Raw genomic sequence first — 24,248 nt, 5'->3', positions numbered from 1 at the left:
TGGAATCAACTGTTTATATTTATTACAGCATGGGGGAAAAGAGAAAAGATCTTGACTCATCTTTTAAAAACCATCCCAAATCAACGAAGACAATAATTTAGCCATCACTTTAATACAATGAAACTTGCCAGTTATCTCTTTAAAAAAATTGTTGCATTAGGAATGGGACAAATCTTCATTTGAAGGTTTATTTTTTTTTTCTTTAAATATAATCCTGACTGTAACTGTGAGAATGTTCATTTGCCCACCCCGATCCCCATCATCTTTCTACAGAAAAAACATAATTAAAATGCCTAAGAAAAGGGCAAGCATTTCTTTTTTAAAAAACCATTGTCTTCTTAAAAATTACATGGTTTCAAGTAGTTGTTTTTCAAGAGTTAGAATAAAAACAAGCCAATGTTTTCCAAAACAAAACAAAACAGAACAGAAACAGAAAAAGAAACCAAAAAAAAAAAAAAAACCCCAAACAAAAGCAAAAGTAAAAAAAAAAAAATGTCATTAAGGGGTGCGGAAAAACGACATCCCTTTAATAAAACATTATCAACAAATATCGTACACAAACTACAATGTATAATAATTACTTTTCTTTTCCCTCGCTTAATTTTAGAACCAGACTACAAGGTAAGAAAAAACACTGAAACAAGATACAATGTTCTCAAGAATCCGCACAAAGGTAGGTAAATCCAGGGGAAGATAATATTTTACATAATATGAAATACATAGATCAGAAGTGAAGGTTTTTTTTTTCTTTTATATAAAACAAAGACCAGCTACAAGGGAGTGTAATGTACAGAGATCTCAAGACTTGCGAGTTTCACTATACATGATATGCTTTTCTGTAGTCACCTCTACCACGAGAAGGTAAGATTTAATTTTTTTTTTTAATTCTGTTTTTAATTACAGAGTGAGGAGGAGGGAGGGAGAGAGAGCCTACAGAATAGCAAGTATACAGTTTAACAACAATAATTACTTAAAAATATCTCCATCCAGTTCCAGAGCATATACAGTGAAACCCTAGTAAGATCACATCATTTCATTAGAAAACCCAAACCCAAAACAAAAATGAAAACAAAGCAGATGTTAAGAAGTTTGCACTCACAGTTTTTGAGTCCTAGGTCAAGTTTTTAATGCCTTTTCTTTTTATTTCTGGTAGACCGACACCATCCCAACTTAAAAAAAATCCCAAGTAACCTAACCCTCAATACCGCCCCCCCCCAGGAATTCTGACATTTTCCAAGTTCTGCAAAAGGGCAATTCATAACAGTATTTCTGGGAGAAAGACAAGCAAGGGGGCTAAAACAGTGCATGCCACAGTCACAGATATACCCAAGATCACAATTAAACTTTTGGAGGATGTGATCCTACAAGGGAGCCAGCTGCATTACAACTGAGGCAGGGGAAATCTTTTCCACTCAGATCTTCTTGCTGAAGGAAGTGTTGTGCTGCAAGACACCAAGGGGAGGGGAAGTAGGGGGAAAGGTCTTCTGAACAAAACCCACCAATTTATAAAAAACTGTCCAGTTTTATTATTATTTTTTAATGGCTACAGAGACAACATGAGATTTCATATCTAGACTAGCTTCCTTGCGTAGCACAGCACAAACATACAAGAGGTTTAAAAGAATAATCAAGCAAAGGAGGCTGGAATTGGGTGCTAGAGGCTTCCGTTTGTTTCCAAAAAATGAACAACAAAATAAGTGTCATATACATATAATAAATCCTTCTGCAGAAGAAGGATCTTGTCATGTCTTGAAATATTTTAAAGATTTGTCCTTCATTGTTTTATGGAATAAAAAGTTCAGCCTTTTTATTGCATGAAACTAAAAATTAGGGCTGGATCCCCGGCTCTGAATGTCTCCCTGCCAAACACACCTAGCTTCTCTTCTTGCATAATTTCTTGAGATCCTCCAAAGGGCAGCCGACTTTTTCTTTATCCTGGAGAAGAGGATGTGGGGTGAGGGAAGAGGGAAATCACACACTCATTGTCATGCTGGGAGAATACTGGGTGAGGAGGGGAAGGGGGAGAGAGAGAAAGAAAGAAAACCGGAGTAAGGAGGAGGCAAAAATGAGACCAAAATGCTAACTAATATGCTAGGTGAGAAAATGGGGAAAGAGACATGGGCTTACCAAAACAATAAAACTTCCTAACTGGCTTCAAGAAATCACAGAGAAAATACAATAAAGGCTAATTGTTTGGAACATAAACATTCCCAAACTTGATCTCCTATTGGCCAACAATGACGGTGGTAGGTGGATACCCATGTGGTAGAAAACAAGTGTCGTTGTTTTTACTATTTCTGTTCTCACATGTACACAGTGATAAAGACTCTCAAGTAAAAATACAAATAATACTTTTAAACTTTATCTTATATATTTTTGCATGAAACAAACTATGCTAATCTTGAAGCTATTTCTTTTTCTTAATTAAAGTTTGCTATGGTTGTTGACCAGCATCCCTTTCTTGCATTTATGTTCTATTTCATATTAGCACCATTGGCAGAACCAACTTCACTTAAATTAAGTACAGATAGTCCTTGACTTACAACCATTCATTTAAAGACCATTCAAAGTTATGATGGTGCTGAAAAAGTGACTTACGACCAGTCCTTGCACTTATGACCACTGCAGCGTCCCCATGGTCATGTGATCAAAATTTGGGTGCTTGGCAACCAGCATGTATTTACAACAGTTGTAGTGCCCTGGGGTCATATGATTGCCATCTGTGACCTTCCAATGGGGCTTCCACAAGCAAAGTCAATGGGAGAAGCCAGATTCGCTTAACAACCATAGCAAAAAAGGTTGTAAAATCAGGCACGACTCACTTAACAACTGCATCACTTAGCGACAGACGTTCCGGTCCCAACTGTGGCCTTAAGTCTATATACTAACTGTATCTTTACTGCTTCTACTATCAGGGATGATTTTCAACATGTCCATCCATTCAAGAAGATATAACAGTCGTTCTGTCCTACTTCTTCTAGCGTTCTCATCAAAAATTTGATTCTAAGTTCCTCATGATAGGACTTATCATTGATTTATGTTACTTTGTAAAAAAAAAAAAAAAAAGGATGCAGATGCTGCAATTTATGATTAATAATAATGGCAATGCTTTTCCTACATTGAAAGGGCCTCTATAGTCAACATAAAATCTATCCAGAAGTTGTCAGGCAACAGTCTCTCTCTGTCATGCATATACAGTACACACGCTGAGAGCCACACACATTTCTTTTCTGTTTGCCCTCTGGCTCTAATATTGCTTCAAAGGAATTGTCTACATTTCCTTATTTCTTTTAAATGACTTAGAGTTTCCATTGTCTCCTTTTGGAACCATTTATCCTCCTCTTGTATAGAAGGTATGCTACATCCCAGTATCATATTGAACACCTTACTCTGGGATCTTTTCCCAGTTCTATCAGCCCCCATGTTATACTTCCTTGATTTTTTTTCCCCATAGCATTTTCACCTGCTGCTCCAAGAGCACCCTCATGCTATCAACCATCATATTCCACACTTATAAACCATTCTTCCCCAGGAAGAGATTCCAAGAGCCTTGAAAAGCTCTGAGATTCAAGCTCAATGAGCGTAAAGAGCGAGTGTAAGAATGACTCACGTTGTCATTTTGGAAGGAATGGAGGAAGTTGCCTCCCAGTTCACCATCATCTCGTGGAGTGCCCGGAGGATTGCTAATGCCACTTATGTTGTTTGGAGAATTCTACAATTAAAAAGAAAAGGGAGGGGAGGAAACGCACAGGCCATACACATACACACTGAAAGTGAGAGAGTGTCTTTCAGCGATGTGTACACAAGCAACTATAAGAAAATACATTATTCTTGGATGAGCAAAATACAGCTAAATATGAAGCTTGGGCACAGAAGGAAAGTACTGCACTGCACTTTAGGACTTGAAGAGTTGAGAGCATAAGGGTTCTCATCTGCTAAGTCAAGAGGAGAAGCCTGCTAAACCTCCAGCAAACAAATAAATTTGGGCTTCCCCACTTTACCCCATTAAATACCAAAACAGTAAGAAGCCCCTACCTAATTATATTAGCAAAATACTGACTTACTTTTGGAAGTCCATCAATGTCTCCTGACCCTTGTGAAAGAAGATGGGGATGGGGGGATGGAGAGGAAGAGAAAGGCAGGCTGTTAGTAGAAAGGACTTCACTTCCCTCTTCTAAATCAACATTTCCCCTAACTAGTACTGAAGCATTTAGATCATGAACCTACATGCAGAAAATAAGAGGCTGCTGCAAGATGTAGGGCTGGCCTTCTGGGAAGCAGCTGGCAGTACATTAGTGAGTTGCAGGTCACAGCTGGGCTAATGCAAACCTCTTAACATTTGCCTCCAGAAAGGGACATGCTGGGGGAAGCCTCAGCTGCCATTCCTTTGCATGGATAACTCCCGGGAGCAGAGCCCAGCTCACCTTCCTGCACAGCACTAGAGTAATGGCCTAATCGAGTTGCTACGGCCTCAGCTCCCTCCTGTGAGCTTTGTGACACTGATCAAGATGGAGTACAGCACCTCTACCTCAGCAAGATGTATAAGGCAAGCATAGGAGGTTAATGGGTCTTTCTGCCGCTTTAATTAAAACACACACACCACAGATAGATAACAGAGAAGCAGCAGCATGAACCTATCAACAGGAGTCCCGCCAGCCTGGGACTAGCAGTTCCTGTTTTCTGGCTAATTTTCTACGCTGTGAGTGTTTAAGAATGGCAAGGACATTGGGTTTGCTGATTACGAACACAGAGCTAGTCACTTCTGGAAACAGGGAGGAATTCTCCCCAGAAAAACAAGGAACAGAAAAACCAAAGCCATCCATTTACCAGTGAGAAAGTCCTATAGGTTCTGATATCAGAGAGCATCAGCTGCAGAAATTTGTAGAATATCAGGGTAAAGGTGCTACCAACGTAATGAATGCTAGTCCCATGGCACATTTATGCCTGTTGGGCCTTTTAAACATTTCCTGCAATACCCCTATGTGATGCTATAGGATAGTAAGTGGTATCAAGGAAAAATAAAATGGCAGTGGTCTGATGCCCATGTTGCTGGGTTAGGCTGGGGATGGGTGGGGAGGGGGAAAACAAAAAAGCAAGGAAGCATGTTGGGGTGAGGAACTACGGAAGGAAGCGGCCTGCTAGAGCAGAAGGGCTACTAGAATAAAAGTCTGTCTCCTGGAGAGGCCTTCTTGAAGCCTGAAACTGGCTGAGGCTACACCTAATTCTCCATCTCTACATTCTGCACAATGCCCAACTACAAGGCCTTCTCTCCTAGGTTCCCACCACTCACTCTGACTTTGGAATGATTCAGCCTCCTTGTAACATACGTAACCCGATCCACTGATTACCTGATCAGAAATCCCCATAGAAGCAACTTCTATTAAAAGATAGAATCCTGCATGACTTTGCCCTGAATATTTTTTGTTCAGCTTACCTAATGAGCCATTCATGTGATGGGGCTCCATCCCACCCATGCCTCCCATTGGGCCATCTGATCCAGGCCCCATTGGGAACTGAGGGGGAAAAAAGAATGCATCAGTTACGATAGATCATTTGCATGGTGAAATATCACCTAATTGATTACCTTAAATACTAATGGCTATAATGTTCAGAATGCTAATATGCTCTGCAAACCACGTTTTCTGAAGTTTGTTACTAGGAAAAAGTTCCAAATCTGATAGCTTCAAAGAAAGAACAATTAGTTGTACCAAATTCCATCAGTTTGAAATGTGGTAAAACACCCTGATTTTTAATATATTGGATCTTATTCTATCTCTACCAGACAGCTACCTAAACTTTGAAAGAAACTCTAACTCAAAGGCTCTCTCAAAGCTGAAATGATCACTGCCTTGAAGAGAGAGTAGAGCAACTGCATATACTTTCTAAAAATCTAGGAGGAAATCTTCAGAACAACCCCTGGTAATTAGTTTTAACTAAATGTGCAAGACGGACTAGGGTTCAAGCTGTGTTCCCTTTAAAAACAGCCCACTCTCAGCAATACATGTGATGGTCTTGACCAGAACCACATGAATGCTACTATTTTAATAAGCATAAAAAATTAACAAAGTCCTGAAGAGTTAATTACTTTTTAATGGTTTGTTTTATTTCTATTTTGTAACAAATGGCTGGAATCAATTAAACTGCTTTACCCTCAACTGATGAAGTTAATTATGATTTGTTATGGTATCTGATATGTAAATTATTAGAAAGCAGACTTACATTCGACCGACTGCCTCCAGGCGGTACAGGATTAATCATTGTGTAGATGTTGTCACTTGAATTTGTCGAATCTGTAGAACAGTGAAACCCACTAAGTCAGGGTGATTAATTCATTTCTTAATTAAAACAAACTCATGCCACTTGAACTCATTCTTTCGAGTTTTATCACCTAAAATTCTCTCTAAGTACCACCATTTTCTGGCTAATTTGTATTTAATGAAGATTCACAAAGTTTTTAATCACAGAAATTCAACTGTGAAAAGAAGTCTGCTACTAACCAAAGATCTTGAAGCTTTCTTGCTACGAGAGATGAAGATAATTTTCTGCCATGTGTCACTTAGCGCCTCAAAATTAGCCAGCGCAATTACCTCACTACACCATCATCTTTTTTCTTCTTTTTGAAAGAGGAGTAATATTTATCATTTTATGTATTATTTTCCCCAATAAAGCAAGAACCTAGATTTTTAGTGTTTGTAACAGGAAGAAAGACATAGTCAAGCTGTAGAATACAAACACAAAGATTTATAAGCAGGCCACATTAACAGAATAAAAAAAGGAGGGAAGATTTGTGCCTGAATTAACATATGGATTGTTTTATTACGATCTAGTAAGAAATGTAGGTCAGAGTTCTCATAAAAATGCAGGAGCAGGAAAGCAGTGGTAATATTTCAGAGTAGCTCCACCTCTGCAGCTGTTGTGCACCCGTTACATGCAACAGGGCTACCTCCTCCGAGTGTCCCCTTCTACCCTTTCTTCTTCCAACTGACGCTCACGATGTGTACTAAATCAAACTTCAGTCCTCTCAGAATATTCACCACAAACACATTCCCTTCTCCTCCCTTTACTGTAAGGGAACCAAAGGCCAGGAAGGAATTTCACACAGCCTTCTGGGGAGACACGTGAAGAGGAAGAGCACTCAACTTGGGGAACACCATTGTGCAAAGTGGCATTCAGAAACTGCCGTACACCCTCTGTAGTGTGAAACTGACAGCAGGATGATGCATTCCTGGCTACAAAACACTTCTCTGTAGACATTAGCTCTAGTACTGGGAAAGCCCATAAAAGGGGAATATTACAGCCTCAACCATATTGGATTTAGGGAGCTTAATACGGTTTATTTTACATTTTTCCTCTAATTCCTTTGGGATCTGCAGAGAAAGATTTAAGTTAGTTTCTACAAATCACCCAGACATGTTTTACCTTGGATAAAATGTTTCCCCAGGATGAAAAAAAAAGTTGACATAAGCCTATTCTAATATGTCAAAATTTATTAAAAATTATTCATCAAGGGAAGCAGCACTATCTTTCACCCTGCTTGCCAGGAACTTGACGCTGACTGCAAACTGTCTTCAGACAAATGCAGAAAGGCTGTGGCACAGGTGAACCCTCCCCTACCTCCATTTGTCTAATTCCTATTGGACAGCTCCCCCATGCTTTAAGCCTGACAGAACCCAAGCCATCCGTGCCGGGCTGGAGCGAGAGAAGGAAGGAAAGAAGGAAAGAAGGAAGAACTGACGGCAACATTCTCTTCCTTTGATTATGGATTGCGTGCAGCTGTTCCAAAGCAAACAGGGCATCAGCAGCATGCAAATTGTTATGTTGTCACTTCCCATCAAGGCCAACAATGAAAGAAACAATCCATCTATTCCACACTGCCTTTCCCCTGTTCTCCCCCGCCCCTTACCTGCAGGGCTAGGCATGATGGGTGTTCCAGGAGGACCTCCGCCACCAGGGGGCCCCTGTTGACAAGATTAAATACGCATCAGGAACCACTGTGATAACATAGCCTGCAATAGGTCAGCCAGATCCTGCTGCTGTCAGCAACAATGTCTCACCTTGGTATTCAGCCAAGCATTAATCTCTTGCTAAAACCTTTGATGCACCCTTGTAGCCAAAGTGCAATTTCTTTAAGCCTCAGGAAAAATGAAGGTTTTACCGAGAGATAGGAAGGGTGCTTCTATGCAAGATGCACATACTTAAGTCTATCTGTCAGGAAAGGAACAGTAGAAGGGGGCAATCCTTTCTGTAACCTTCTCATCTGCAGAAGTTGCAATGATAAGCGAGTAGTTTAGAACACCGTACACTTGCTGTGCAAATGTGTTAATTTGATGGTCTGATTCCAGCCCAATTAAGAACACAGCTGCTAATAATTCTGACTGCAACCACTCTAAGATAAACTAAAACTGGAGCATCATAAGCACTGCATCATTCATAATGCTGGAGGTTAACAAAGTTATTTCTTTCCATACTTTAGGGGCATGCTGACTGGAAAAGCAACTTTCTCTTCACCTTATGCTAATCAGCATCTTCTCTTTCAACATGCTTTATGCACCATGCTTCCTGGAGGAAGAAATGTTTTCCCCAACTCTATCTGTGGCTCACACATTATACAGATGTGTGCATCACCCCTCAGGAGGGCAAACAATGCAACAGCATGAATACTTATAACCTAACCATAATCTAGGCTGCATATTTGTGAATACAAGTATCCCTATAGCTAGTCATCAAACGTACTGCCACTTCATGACATGGGGCTAGGTTATTTGCGAGACTTCCTATTCCCAGTTATCTTGGCCTGTCCCGCCAGATCTGACAGAATGGACATGCCCTGGGTCCCTCAGTGAAACAGTGTCACCTGGCAGATGTAGGAAGCGTGTCTCCTCTGTCATGGCGCCTGTCTTATGGAACAGATCCCCCCAGAGTTCGGACCCTGCTGGCCTTCCGGAAGACCACAAAGACCTGGCTTTTCCCCCAGGGGCTGGTGCTGTGATGTTAATGGATCTCTGGTGTTTGTGTGTGTGACATGTTGGTGATAAAAAATTTTAATAGGGGCTTGACTTGGTTTTTCAATTGATCTGGATTATGTATTATTATCTTTGTTCACTGCCTGCTGATTAGATGGGTGGCCACGTACATTTGTTTAATCAATTAATTAGAAAATATGAACTTACCACATATGTACCAGGTGATGAAGAAGAATATGGAATCTGCGAACAAAACAAAGTGCACGCATTACTTTTTCCAGAGGGACCTTTTGACAAGGGAGGGGTTCAGATCTATTCAGATCATATATTTTAAATATGCTTAAAGGATAGGACAGCTGCACATCAGGAAATGGAGGATATCCCATGTCTCCAGCTCAGGATGACGCCCCACTGGGAAGAGAGAGCAAGGGATGCAGCATATATTTAAAGGGGGATGCAGGAAGAAGAATTAGGTAGCACTATGGGAAATTAAATTCCAAGGTCCAAGTGATAGAGGATAAAGGCATTCCACAGAAGAACACTTACTGAGTTAGCGCTGTTGGGGTTGGGCCATGGTCTACCAGCTCCTGGACCCCTGGAGTTCAAGAAAAGAAACAAGCCTTTAGCACACACATGTTTACTCAAGCCTAAGCAGAGAGTAAAACGACATTCATTTCCACATCAAATGAAAGGCACATCAATGAAAAGCCAGGAGCATCAGAAATGCCTTACATGTTAATCCCAGGCATGCCAGGCCCTAGAGAGTTGGGTGGAGGTCTCATTCCGCCGCCATAGTTCTGCAATGATAACCAAGGATCAGTCTACCATAACGAGAAGGGAAACCGGAGAAGAAAAGAGAAAGGAAAAAAAACAAACAAAAACGAGAGGGTTAGTTTGTGAAAATGAACTTTAATTAAAAAAAAAAGATGATGACAATGAACATACAGGTAAACTTAGCAACTTCAAAAAGTAAAACAGGGCTGCGGCAACTCTCATTTTGCTGTTTGTCTGGAAAAGATTTTTTAAAAATCTGAAAAGCTACCAAGTTTCCATCTTTTAGTAGAAAATATACTAGGAACGCCCACTGGGCAAAAGCTTCTGGCAATGCCCAAGGTGTATCAACAAGGGAGTAACCTCACCTGGAAAATATGTAAGATCTAAGAAAGTAATTCAAACCAAAAACAAACAAACCAAATGTAGTTTGTTCCTTACACATGAATCCAAACATGTAGGAGATGTAAAATAATTAGATTACGTGCTTGGGGTGGGGTGACGGGTTGTGGAGAGACTGATGTGAAGGAGCAGAACATGAGAGGGGGGGGGTGAGAGACAGACAAAGAGAGAGATTAATTCTGCTTTAGGAAATACAGGGTAATGAGCAAGCAATGGGGTTTGCCCAAGAGGAGATGTTGACAGCACTAAAGTGTGTAGCAGATTTGTAAAGAAAGAGCATTCCTTTCTCCCAGAAGGCTGTCTTCAACAACAGTAACAAAGAACAATGCTGAGCAAGGAGTGTCAACTGCATACAGTACCTTTTTTTAAAGATTTTTTAAATCCCGCCTATATTATTTTTATAAATAACTCAAGGCAGTGAACATACCTAATACTCCTTCCTCCTCCTATTTTCCCCCAGAACAACAACCCTGTGAGGTGATTTGGGCTGAGAGAGAGTGACTGGCCCAGGGTTATCCAGCTGTCTTTCATGCCTAAGGCGGGACTAGAGCTCAGAGTCTCCTGCTCTCTAGCCTGGTGCCTTCACCACTAGACCAAGGTGGCTCTCTCTCACCTTTTATTTTATTTATTAAAATATGACAATCATGAAAGACATAAAGGAACTTTCAGGCCAGAGAAATGACATTATGCATCTATTAATATCACTATTAAAAATCTTAAAATTAGGGCATTTAAAACTTAAATGTTAGAGCGGCCCTATTTAAATTCACTTCTGCATATCCAAATGTCTACTCATTCCAATCTTCCAGATATCTGTCTTCAAAGAAAATCAATGCAAGTTAGGTGTAACAGCACTCTATCCAGTTTGCTTTGAAAATGGGTCTAAAAAAGAAAAGGGAGCAAATCTATCGTGTTTGTGGGTAACATGCAAGACTACTGTTTAAGAAGCAGCAATGAAAAGGCAGTCATGGTTGAAGTACAGAAAATGAGGTATGAGTCAACTCCTCACTCCTGCTCCTTGGCTGACTATTATATCTCACCCATTGCAAAGTTCTCTATGCAGAAATTGCAAATGCTACAGAATAAGCCAGCTAACCTGCTGATGCAAAGGCAGGGATTGCACGATACATGTACTGAAAGATCTGCACAGGTTGCCAATTACCAATTGGGGCATTTTCCCCATCAAGTTGTCCTAACCAAATGAAGCCACAACCACAGCTATACTTACAATTAGGAGGTAAAACACAATCTATATTCCTGAGAGGCAAACAGACTGCTTGGCTGAAATATTAAATGGAAAAAAAAAATCCCCATCTAACAATCCATTATCGCCTCCACTTGATAGTAAGGTGGGGGGGGGGGACAACTTTTTCCTCAACATTTTATCTTTTGCTGGCTGGAACAGAGACTTACACTACTCACAAAGTGGAGCAACTGCAACCAGGAAGAAAAGGATTTGCTCCCAGCTCCTCATTCATAGCACATACATGGAAAAGCACATTACAGGTAGAAAGCTTTTCTCTAACATTCACACAAGGCTTCATAAAGATATGGTGCAATCACACTTGCTACTGACGATGGCTAAATGACATGCCTACAGCTCCAAAAATACGAAATAACGCTACAGCTAATATGCAGTTTCATCTTGATGAGCAGCACCTGGTTCGCTCGAGATATGCAGTGAATCCAGAACCTTTCATGAGGTAGTCTTTGTTTGGCTGGTGCAATTATAAGAAATGCAAACTTTTATGATTGTCTATGAGGGATTATTAAGAGCTTTGAGGTCACTAAGAGTTCCAGACCATTAAATCAGACAAAAGAGCACCCAGAATCTAGGTTTGCTTGGAAATGTCACCTTCTGGGGAAATAGAAGAATCAAAGGAATCCCCTTTTTCTCTTTCCTGGAGGTATGTGACTTCAGTAGCTTCTCATTCTTTACTGGGCACCAGTATTGTTCACATACTTTTTCTTCACGATATACTTCCCAAAATAGATTCACATGCTCTGTTTTCATAACCAGAATTGATGCAGAAGATTTACATATGCACTCATAGGGCACCTATCCTAATTATTTTACCCAAATCACTGCAAAAATAAGACTTAGAAGATTTCAGAGCAAATGTGCTCATAAACCCATCTAAACCCATTTATCTGCCTCCTTCTCCAAATCAAGATACACTTCTGTCTTTGCCTATCTAGTTATCACTAGTCTTCCCCTGACAATAATTGGCCTGTGTGAGTGCCCTCTTTCTTATACTTGCATATTCTGTTTATTTGGGTAGAAGTAGTAGGGCCATGAGTGCAGGTCTGATTGAATCAAGAAAAGCAAAATGTTCAGGGAGTTTGTGATGCTCAGTACTTTTGCTGCTGCAGCAAATACAAGGAATATCACAGGATATTAGTTGATGCATACAATTTGTAGCAAGAAACCAACATGTATTTTTACACATTTTCCTTCTAAGATGCTATCCAACACTTTACAAGATTACAATATCAAATTTGCTGGAAAGGATTAACAAAAATAATTTTCCAAAGGCTATTAGCCAACTTTCCTTAGCAAATGGATACTCTTTTATACGCTCATTTTCAGGGAGGCATTCTGTGCTTGGCTGCTTATAGGTGGTTCCTGCTTAGAGGAACACAAGCATATTGTTTCTTTTCTATTTCCAGGCTGCTCTCACTGTAATTCGCTGTGATAACTAAACTGTTCAAATTGTGCTTAGCACTATTTTAGCAAAACCAGTTTCAAAGATTCAAGTGAGGCAGCAAACCGCGAAGTGAACTAGGGAACTATCATGAGAGGCAAGGAAAGGGTGTACAAAGGGGCAGCATATTGTTGTCCCTCCATATCTGAATTTAGATATGACTGAATTCACATACAGTGGTAAGCTTTGATGATTCAACAAGATAAACGTTGGTGAGTTTAGAAAACATGTTATATATAAGAAAGATGGGAATAATAATAAAAGTCACAATGAATAAGATCTTTAACATACTAAGCAAAAAAACAGGCAAGCAAAAAAACATTTTAGCTGAGTGCAATAGTGAACTATTCAAAGCAGAGCTCAGAAGAAAGGGTACTTCCAATTGAAGGTGACTTATTACAATGCTTCATTAGAGTGATGTCATCTTCCACTTTTAACTCCCCATTGCTTCTTTCATATTTTTTCCTCACACACAAAACCCAAAATAGTGTAACAGTAGCAACGTGTATTTTGATTGGTAGCACTGAGTCCTCTATCTCGAAGCATCCTTAAATGTTCCTCGGCAATGGTGTTGATGGGCAACTATGTACTGCAGTGCACATGTAACCATGTTTGGAAGCTGGACATCTCTTGCCCCCAGCCTATGCAGTGAGGATGATTTTAGCATGCCTCTGCCCCTGGCTGGAGTGCAGGAGAAGATAAATATGGCTGTAAAATTCTTGTAATCCCCTAACTGAATGCTACAGAAAGACTTCACCTTGACAGTTTTCCCAAATGCGTAGATACACACTGCAGTAAGGAATGACAGTCTGTAACTACCTAAACCAAAGAAAAACCTGTCTGAAAACGTAACATGGCAAGGAAAAGACAGATGCTTCAGTTTGGCAGATTGCAGGAAGAAACTAAAAGAACAAAAAGATGGCAAGAGAGAGCAAGCCTATGAAAGAAGAGTTTTGCATCATTCTCATAAGACAACAATAAATAACAGACTTCTCAATCACTTGGTACAGCCAAGGGCCAAGCAAAAGTGGACTCTGGGAGAAGATGACTTTCACCTCTCTTCACCAAATGATTTTAACCTCTGAAAGTTTGTCTTACGGATTTGAAAACTGTTGGCCTAGTTAATTATCCCTAACAGAATCCTGGGGGCCCAAATAAATATACCATAGTATAATTTTTTATCTCCAGATAAGAGCTCTGTAGGCAGCTTAGAAACCTATCTAGTTTCTTGAGGTTTAAACATAATCAGGACTCTAGAAACCAGAACTTAAGAGTGATTTGGTTACGACAAGTATTGTTTCAATCCACCTACTCTTCCTTTGTCTTGCTGCATTTCTTGTCTAGAATGTAGCAAAGGTGAAGTATGTGATTTTTTTTTTAAAAAGGCAGCTAGGGAAAAGCTTGCTGAGTGGGGTCTATGTGTCTGCCCCTGCTATAAAGAACGAGGTAAATCAAAACAGACGAGACTGCAGCAAATTTAATTATTAACATTGATTCACTGAAATACACACAGCATTCTATCTGCAGCCTCTTCTCTTCCCACTTTGCACCAAGATTATCATTCCTGAGTGGGAAAATTCCATTGAAATAGAAGTTTGCCTAGACTAAAAAGCAAAAACAGAAGGTAGGGAATAGGTGGGTATATGAAGTACGTGATAGGAGAATGTTCATTTTTGAAGTCCTAACTAGACGTTGGAAGGTGGGATTTTTCCAGACATATGTAAACACACTAATGTAAAATGCATTACCGCTAATGGTAGAGAGAAAAGGGCTTGGAAGGAATGGAAGTGCCCCTGGAGGCTGCTTTTATGATGTTTTGCTTACTAACTTCACAAAGTAGCATGCGTAACGCTTGGCACTGGACAGGATAGGAAGTGGTCTGCCCAGGTTTTACCTGTGGACCTGGGCCCATAGGTCCCATGCCTCGAGGAGGATTCATCCTTTGCATTGGCCCACCCATGTTGGGATGCCCTAGTGAGAGAAGAGACGGGAAGAAGTTACACAATATTACAGAGAAGTAAACAAGGGAGTAGACGCAAAAGCCCTGTGAGGAAACTTCTGAAGGCAGCCTCAACATCTGTTACCTTGTTGTCGTGTAGGGTCCATGGAGTTGGGCAGCAATGGCTGTGTACCAGGAACACCTCCTGGAGGCTACAAAAAAGGGAAAGAAAGCTGATAAAATCTAATACATAATAAAATTATGGATACCCAATACAATTAACATTCTGTCTTTTCTATATTAACTAGAGCTACAGATAGACAATACTTTATTTCTAGTCATGATATTCCTATGCTAAAAAATGTAGAACTTGTGTTAAACCAGTAATACATGGTATTGAAGTTAAACCATTGGATGCTTTTCAAATGCCAAAGGCAAGGGTCTGTGAACTTTTGGAATCACTGAGACTGGTATTGTTGAACATGGGTGAATATAAATCTGAACCCTTGGGAGATGAAATTTTAAAAGGTGGGACGAGGAAGTTCAGCTCCCGCTTAAATATGAGCCTTAGCATTTCTATAATTTGCCAGGCAACCTAGGGGTCCTGAGAATTCAGCAACATCTGGAGGTCCACAAGTTCTCAAATCCTTCTTTACAGAGAGTATCTGTATCAGTATTTTTATAGATACTGAGATTAGCAAATTGGGCCTCAGTAAATTTATTTAACTAGTTCCAGATTAGTTTCTCTTTTAGATTAAAGCGACTTCACAGTAATTTCATTCAAGCTTGACTTCTTACAAGATCCATTAATACTCTCAGTAAATAACATAAATATCTATTTCACACAAATATGTGCAACATGCAGTTGGAGAAAAAGATCCTTCCTTGGGAACTCAAATATCAGTTTCTATGTAAAGATACTACTGATGAGTCCATGGCAAAAACTGTTAGTTAAGAAAATCTGACCAAGTTGTCTCCCTTCTAAAAGAAAGTGATTCTGTGTAACCACTTGATAAGTGTACATTGCTTCCAGAATGTGCTCTAGGTAAGTAGTGGACTATATAGACTTACTTGGGTATCAAGTTAGCATGGACAGTTGTAGAAAAATTACCCAAAGCAGGCTTAGCAAGCCTTCTTTTCAGAAGTGAGCTCAGAAGTGCTTTTAACAATAAAGTCTCTTTTTACAGCCCTTGGCCAAATGATTTAGCTTGAAATTTAGAATGTATGGACAAACTGTACAATCCAGGAAGCCTCACTTCCAAGTTTCAACTTGTTCATTATTTTAGGTTTTCCAGAAAATCAATTGGTAGAACACTAATGTGTGATTACCCTTATGCTAAGGGGAATCCAGAAGCCTTCCAGTTATATTTTTAACTCCAAATTTCCCCCAATCAAATGACAATATTTTGATATTGATAAATAAAACTTTCAACACTTTTCTGGCGCAGTTTGGATATAACTTTAATGCAGAAGGGAACATGACTGATAAATTCTGCAGATACCTTTTGGATAGCATCTGTAACTTCAAACAGGAATAGGCAGACCCACCCCCTGTGTCCCATGATTTTATATATTTATTGTATTTTTTAATGCAGAGTGTTTCCCCGCTATATGACGCAAGCAGAGAATTATTTTTAAGTAGCAAAGTTCATTCTCAACCCTGACCAGCAGGAAGGCCATATTGAAAGCATTTCCCTTCCCTCTCTCTTTTAATATGCTAGCTCTTTGTAAATTGTATATTTACTCTTCCTAGCACAATTTTCCTTGGAGTGATCAGTTGTTGCACCCTGCCTTCTTTTCTTCAACTCTATCTTGCCTCTTTTCACCAGCAACAAACATTGTTCCCTTATCCATGACACAGTGACAGGATGCTTGGGATAAAAGAAATAAGAAACTAAAAATAAAATGAAAGGAAGGGGATTAACTCTGATCACTGCATATCAGCAATTATAGATGGATGTCTTGAAATACAGCTCCTCTGTCCATTGCTTGTGGCTGATGGGAATCATAGTCCAAAAATAAGTTAAGGGCATTTGATTGCCTGAATTAAGGTCACATATTACATATTTGGTTCTTGCCAGTGGGAAAGAAAATTCTACTGAAGATCTTTAGCACACTGAACTGTACCTTTACCTTTGAATAAATACAGTCTTTTATGCTTCCTTACTTATTTCTCAGAGGCAGCTGTGTTGAAGGGTTTGGCAGGATTGATGCTTATTTAAATGTAACCAATTTACTAACTGATTCATTTATATTTGAACAGATTAATCAACAATTAAAAATTTGACAGACCCATATTAATCTATTTTTGCAGCTATTTCTCAAAGAAGACTAAGTTACTAATTTCACTATTACAGACTCACTGAAGAAAGCAGTAGTAGTTTACCCCATGTTACGTTCACGGCAGACAGTACAAAATACAAATGCTTTATTCTGAAGTCAACTACTGCTGGCAAGTGTATTTCATGTGAGTGCCCCCTCCCTTGCATTTGTCTGAGTAGCAAGTGTGCTCAAATTATAAATCTTAGGAAAACAACAACAGCATGCTCAGTATAACTAAGAATATTTAAATCTGAAAACATGCAAAGGACGTGTTTAGAAGATGGCTTGTTCTTATAGCCATAACATTTTTGAAAGGTGCAAATGACCAGAATATATGGTGTATAAATCTTTCAATAGCTTCTGAATACTAGTTACTGGAGAAGAATAACAGGAAGCTATTCCTAAATGAATTTATAGCCCCTGTGCAAAACAAAATGCTGTATTTGTGCTCCAGTCTCTTAGAACAATTTCAAAACAGATTTTACTACTATTTGTTGTGTTATTTTGTTAAAGAAAGACACCAATAAAAGCGGAAGTATAAATATTTTCTGTGACCAAGGCAGTTTTCCATATATCTTTTATACTCTTGTTTGCATGAACCCAATAAAGAATTTGGCTATATACTGTCCTTTTTTTATATATATAGTCTAAGGCCCATGATTTTTGCATCTATGGATTTGTATTTCTGCCAGCAAAAATTCTCCTGTAATGAAACATGCTTAATGTTAGAAAAGGTAAACATTTTATCAAAACTTGTTTCTCCTCCCATTTACATATGTCTAAACCTGAATAGTACTGTAGAAAATATATGGACTTAGAGGCTAATACAGTACCTGGTTTCCCATTCTAATGGGGGGCCGTGGGCCTCCTGCGTATCTTGGTGACATAAAAGGCTGTAAGCATATAAAAATAGTTGAATGGCAACGAATGTTAAAAGTGCAAGTCAACATTATACCCTCTTGTTTGCACATGCACCTCAAAAATAAGCCTATTGTGTTTCTCACATATACTACACACACACATACTAAACATTTCATTAACTGAATATTTTTGAGGCAGAGCCCAAACCAAACCAACAATAAACACTCTGCATTCCATGCAACTTATAATTTAATTTGACAAATACATACAGAAGCGAATATCTAAACAAAAAACTGTTGGTAAATAAGTATTTTGTTTCAAAGTCTTTGGTGTGTGTGTGTGTGTGTTATATAGCGTAAACTTTGGCAGTTCTGGATTCAGCTGTTAAAATTAACACAAAATGTCTGTACTGGATATTTTTTTACATAGTTTGCTAAATGAAAATGAGTTTAGGAAGGGCTGGGTTTAAAATATTTCAATGACAAGTTGTGAAAACAAGTTCTTAAACCATATTCAGAAAAAAAAATAAGAATTATATTTGCATGTGAATTAGCATCCGTGAAATGGAAACTTGTTTTCTAAACTAATGTCAATAAAACAAGTTCTACCCAGAAGAACAGATGTCTTAATGGAGATTGAATGAAACAAACATTTGGGGCCCACTGCTTGAGTGGATGTAAACCTGCAAAGCGACTAGAACGATGCTGGAGACTCATATAATGAAGTTAGTGGGAAGGAGTGACCCCTACATGCTAAAAGGTTCCACCCACATATCACCAGAGAGCCCTTCAAGGTTTTACCTGACTGTGGGGTCCCATCATGCTGTTGGGATTGTGAGGTGGAGGCTGTGCGTGTGGCGAGGGCTGAGAGCCAGGCGGTCCCTGTGAGATTGGATAGAAGGTGGTTACAGGTCAGGTATATCAATGTGCAAGAAAAGAATTGGCTTAACAAGTTGATAAATCTTGCCAAACAAATAGTTTGTTTCTATGTATTACTAAGTGAAGAAGAATGGCTAACCACATCAGAAAAGCTTTTAGACTAGAAAGAAAGGAGGGGAAGGGAAGGGAAGAGGATTGGGCAATAGCGAACAATTTATTTTTGGTCCCCATAACTGCACATCATTCCTGAAAATGCCACTGTAATTCCTCTAATAACACTGACATCAGGCAGCAAATAATAACCTAATGTTTATTATTTAGCCACATCTTATTTTCAAGGATTGCCTTAGAATTCTGAGTAACTGATAGAATGGGATCCTTTGGTAATAGCAATATCTGGATTAGAAACCATTCATGAATATTCTGCTGTGCTGTCACTTGGCACGATGCTGGAGCTCCACTGTTCACGGACAGCTTAAAATAAGTACAATGTGTAGCAACACATAATTGGTGAGCAAACATTTTTATTGCCATACCTTACTAAATACAAACTGTGAACTCAATTAACATAATACCTCCAAAATACCTTAAGCATTCCCTTGTCTAGACTCACTGGAAACTGCACACATGCCATCGCAGAAACACAGCATGTCCGCCAACTCTGCCCTGGTATCTACCCACAATAAAACATGCTTTTCCCAAAGTATGTTAATCAGACGTTTTGTGTAAGCCCAAGATGTAGCAAATTTGCTTTCATGGTATGAATCACGATGCAGGTTTGGACAACACAGCTTTTCTATCTGAAGAAAATACCTACTGATAAAAGCTTCACTTTTCCACAATATTGGATCACCAGTAAGTGCATCTGATTAAATATCCGAGGAATGCGTAAACAACTTGTTCACTCATAATCCTGTCATAGTAAATTAGCATTTTATTTTCACTTGCCATGCAGCTCGCAAGAGGAAAAAACGAAGAAAGAGAGGGTGTTTAAATGTATTTCCTCTGCTTCAGAGAACTCCCAATCTAGGAATCCACTGCAACCGGAGCACATGAGCAGGGGCATTTTAAAATAATGTCTCTACATTCAAAATGGAGATGTACAAGCCCATTGTGCTCCAGAGGTTCTTTCCAACTACCTCAAGTCAGACATGGCTCAGCAGAAAGGAAACATGGAATGCTGAGTTTCAAATGAAACAAAATCCAGATAGGGCAAGTAAGGAAAAGCTGATCCACACTGCCCTTTTTCTCATCTTGGCAACTCCCAGTGTGGCATATAGTAGCCCCTCACCCAACTTCTTAGAACCTTTCCCCCCTCCCCTCAATGGCCAACGCTCTTGGCTTTTTTGCCATTCCCTCCCATCCCTGCTGAACCCAACCCTCTTCTGCTTGGAACAAAACAACCCATTTTCTTTACTTGCACAGAGCAAAACACCTGAAACATTCATTTTTCAGTTCAGGCACAGATCAACTCCCCAAAAGCTGTTCCATACAAAGATCAGTTTATGCACAGAACCTCTTAAACATGGAGTGGTTTGCCTGTATCTATGCAAAACTACAGCACAGCCCTTTCAAGATTTCTGCCTATGTTCCTTCACAACTATTCGGTGATCCAAACAAACTTTTTTTGGCTAGTGATTGGGAAGCCACTATATTTCCTTGAAAAGGAAAAAAAAGGTTTTACGGTTTTAGCTCAGTAATGCTACAAGTCCAGAATGGTTAAACACTTTATCCACTTCCAAGAATTTGAACTTCTTTTTTAGAGTGCAGTCTGAAATGCGAATACCCAAATTCATGCTATAAGTTATATATGTTGCTTGTCTAATATTTTGTTCTCTCAAATAAAAACAAAATTGCAATTGATCTGGAAAGCAAATACGATTTGTAAGTACATGAGGAGAAGCAGCTACACACACTTCAGGAAGAGCAGAGGAACAGATGTTCTATACCTGCCATGTTAGTAATTTCAACAAGTGTTCGCCTTCTAGCTGCTGCCAGCAATGGCACGGTTTGTTACCATGAGCAATTTTCTTAATTAACAGACATTAATTAGCCATTTAGCAATTTTGCAAGCATTTGTTTAGCAGCTTTCCTAAACATGAATACCACTGTGATAATGGTACTGATTAGAGGATCCCCTAATTAACAGTACAGGGAAGGAAAATTGAAATCACATAAATTTAAAAGGGGAGGGGAAGTTAATGAAGGCAGGACATATTTGCACCTGCAAATCTTTTGTACTAGGGAAACTTGAGTGCAATGTAAATAAAGGAAAAAAGAATTGTTAAGAGTTAACACAGAAAGATACAAACAGAAGTCTAAACAGAAGCATACACTTTGCTGATCCTCCAGGTTATATTTAACCTGGAAAAACTGATTTCCCATTGCATTAATAAGATCCATTGTGTATAGGATGCTAATGTTTGCTCATTAACTCTTCATTTAACTGAAAGCTCAGGGCTGCTTCTCACATCTTATCTTTACTGTGGTATCCTTGCTTTAGTATTGATAGTCAAACAACGACATGGTGTTGAGATGTACAAAAGACATACACTCCTCAACTGTTGCATTTCCCTTTTAAATAATTACGTGCAATGAACAGGCAAGAATTAGGATCCCGCCTTCTAATATGGAAAAGCAGTAAGATCTCAAACATGTGTGACTTTCATACCTGACACAAAACACATACATCTTGTATGCTCTATTGTTACTTACAATGTTTGAGAACAAATGTTCAGAGAACATAGAGAATATGATCTTAATTACTGTGTGCTCTACCAAGATTAGTATCTATCTATAAAGAAATCTTTAAAGTGTCTCTGACAGTGGCTAAGAGAAACTAAAAGTTAAGACTTGAAATAGAAAAGAATATTTAGCTGATGCCCTTAAAAATTCTTTCCTGATTATTTTCTTATTTTAGCTACATAAACTGAATGCCAAACAAAAAATTAATAAATGATTCTATTTATGGGCTAGTGATAAATCTTCCCCAACAACCGGCCCAAAGGAATGACAGCATGCAATGCCTAGCTATCAAAACCGATTGGAATTGATATGTGTTTGTTCCTATGTCCTGTTTTCAGTAATGGTGGCTTCTTCTTCCTAAATAGTTCATTAATTGGTATCAATTGCAGAAAAGTGCAGAATCGATATGATATGTGTGTCTAGCTTGCATTTTGGAGTAGGATGGGCAACAAAAAGCTCTTGTATTTTGTACAAGTAGCATATAAAAACTCACCACCAAAACCATTTTGGTACAAATGATTGTTTAATTTCAGAAGGAAACTTCTGTTTTAATTTTTGCCACAGAAATGTGCTTGCCATGTGCTGGGTCACCATTTATGCATATCTGGATTTGCTCTGAGTTCTTACCCAAGAAGCAAAATAGAGAAAGACTACCTAAAGTTTCATGGTACAACAGGATTCCTTGTTCTTCCATTTTAATGTACTTTATAACACAGTTTGAAACCACAAAAATATATCTTTTTTTCAACTGAGTGCAGGGTGATCCCTCCCTCTCTCGTCTAATAGAATATAACTTATTCTATTGTATCTCAAGGAGAATAGCCTGGAAGAAGTGCTATCCACTACATTCCACAACTTGAAATATGAACTTGAATTACTCATTCTTTAACCAAACTATTTTTTTATTTTTAAAAGTGTGCAAGTAAATAATATCTGCTATCTAGGATTTATCAGTGATTTAGTACACTGCTTTGCTTATATCAACTCAAGAAAAAAGTTCTGCTGTTTTTCTGTGACATACTATTTTAAAGCAGAAATAATAAGTTGTTAATTGAAAGGAGTAATAAAAATGACAAAATCATTTTCTTCTCCAAATGTATTACCAGCTAGCTACTAAGGGAAACACAGAGATAAACAACTTCTAGAAAGCTCAAAGTGACCATCCAACTACTTCAAATTCATTTATGACAACTACCAGCTAAACTGATGTAGCCACTGAACGTTCATACAACTGAAAACTTAAAAGTCCAAACATCATAAAGTTGTAAATGTTTACCTTTGTACCCCACTACATAACTGTATTCCCCAAACTGTAACATCCAAGCTTCATATACTCATAGATCTGCATAGAGTTCTACATGTTCTTTTCATTCAATTATCCCATTTTATCCAAGCAATTTTATGATTCTCTTACCTTTAAAAGGTAGCTTAAAAGATAAACCATAACCTAAAACAATATTGTCCACACTAGAAAATCTGCTTCTTTGTAGTATCTGAAGTTGAATCATAGTAAGTTAAGAAAGAGTTCAGTTAAGACAGCAGTTAAGATGATGCTGCAGTGCTCACCAGTCTCCATTTCCAAGCATAGTCAATACGAAATGAAATGGATACTAATTCCATACAGCAGCATCACCAGATATATTATTTGTACACTAATGTCAGTAACAGAGCCAGTTTGGTCTAGCGGTAAAGGCACCAGGCTAGAAACCGAGAGACCATGAGTTCTAGTCCCTCTTTAGGCACAAAGCCAGCTGGGTGAGTTTGGGCCAGTCACTCTCTCTCAGCCTTAGGAAGCATGCAATGACAAACATTGCCAAGAAAACTGTAGGGTCTTGTCCAGCAGTCGCCAGAAGTCAACACTGACTCAAAGACATACACGAAACGAAACAAAACTAAATGTCAGTACACATGAAAGATTTCTCAACCATGGTTAAGGAAGGGTTAGGACTTCAGGATCACACATTCCTGCTACGAGCTAATCCCCAATTTAACAATTATTAGTTTCAGATCAGCACAGTATTAATCATTAATATAACTAATCTATATTCCTCTTAATCTGAACCTGAATCTACATCAAGTTCAATGTATGCCTCTTAATTCTGGTCTAGAAAGTCAATCAACTGGCCTTAGCCACACTTAATACAGATATCAACACTGATACTCTAACAGAGTTTAAGGTAAGCAAAATGCATCTGTTCCATGTAGGTAAGTGGTTTGGCAAGGGATACTGTGATTTCATGGTCTTCTCCTTATCACTTAACCACAGTTTAAGACAGACAATACAGTTCTCATTATCTGAAGTGTGCGCAACAAATAGCTCTGCTCTAGTGGAAAATCACTTGGTTAAAAGATGGCAGGATATGAGATGTGGGGCTAGTACAAGTAGCGCTTTTGAAACACATCAATCAATCACTCACAAATGCAACAAATTTATAAGAATTTTTAAAATTCAAAATATTTAAACTCCAAACAGATTGTGAATAGTGGAAGGAGAATCTCAGACCACTGAGAGTAGGCAATGGAATGACAGATGAAATCAGTAATGGCAAGTACTACCTGCTAAGTGATTCACTTGGAGGGATAATCACACTCACTAGAGACATGGAAATGGAGCTTAATGTACACACAGCTTTTTCACACAGCTGCTCATTATTCTCCATTC

At 38.8% G+C, this 24,248-nt stretch overlaps 1 protein-coding gene across 8 annotated transcripts in view; it reads right to left on the bottom strand.

Moving 5' to 3' along the window:
* SSBP3 (single stranded DNA binding protein 3) overlaps positions 1–24,248 on the bottom strand; it is a 178,904-nt gene continuing 154,656 nt past the window's right edge. For 5 of the 8 annotated variants that reach the window (XM_007423903.4, XM_088128550.1, XM_025163895.2 and 2 more), the window contains 13 exons: positions 18,764–18,844; positions 17,936–17,995; positions 14,926–14,992; positions 14,736–14,812; positions 9,696–9,784; positions 9,510–9,558; positions 9,171–9,206; positions 7,904–7,958; positions 6,220–6,290; positions 5,435–5,513; positions 4,065–4,093; positions 3,611–3,712; positions 1–2,001 (listed from right to left, as the gene is read on the bottom strand). In XM_007423903.4, the coding sequence (XP_007423965.1) occupies positions 1,972–2,001; positions 3,611–3,712; positions 4,065–4,093; positions 5,435–5,513; positions 6,220–6,290; positions 7,904–7,958; positions 9,171–9,206; positions 9,510–9,558; positions 9,696–9,784; positions 14,736–14,812; positions 14,926–14,992; positions 17,936–17,995; positions 18,764–18,844 (825 nt within the window). In that variant the 3' untranslated portion in view covers positions 1–1,971. The remainder of the gene's footprint in view (positions 2,002–3,610; positions 3,713–4,064; positions 4,094–5,434; positions 5,514–6,219; positions 6,291–7,903; positions 7,959–9,170; positions 9,207–9,509; positions 9,559–9,695; positions 9,785–14,735; positions 14,813–14,925; positions 14,993–17,935; positions 17,996–18,763; positions 18,845–24,248) is intronic. The other 3 variants (XM_007423904.4, XM_088128545.1, XM_088128547.1) reach the window with 3 other exon arrangements.

This window comes from Python bivittatus, unplaced genomic scaffold (assembly GCF_059951505.1).
Source record: "Python bivittatus isolate LINGU-HERP-01145 unplaced genomic scaffold, Pbiv_v1 ctg000700_np1212, whole genome shotgun sequence".
NCBI lineage: Eukaryota > Metazoa > Chordata > Lepidosauria > Squamata > Pythonidae > Python > Python bivittatus.
This window is presented reverse-complemented; position numbering and strand designations above follow the sequence as displayed.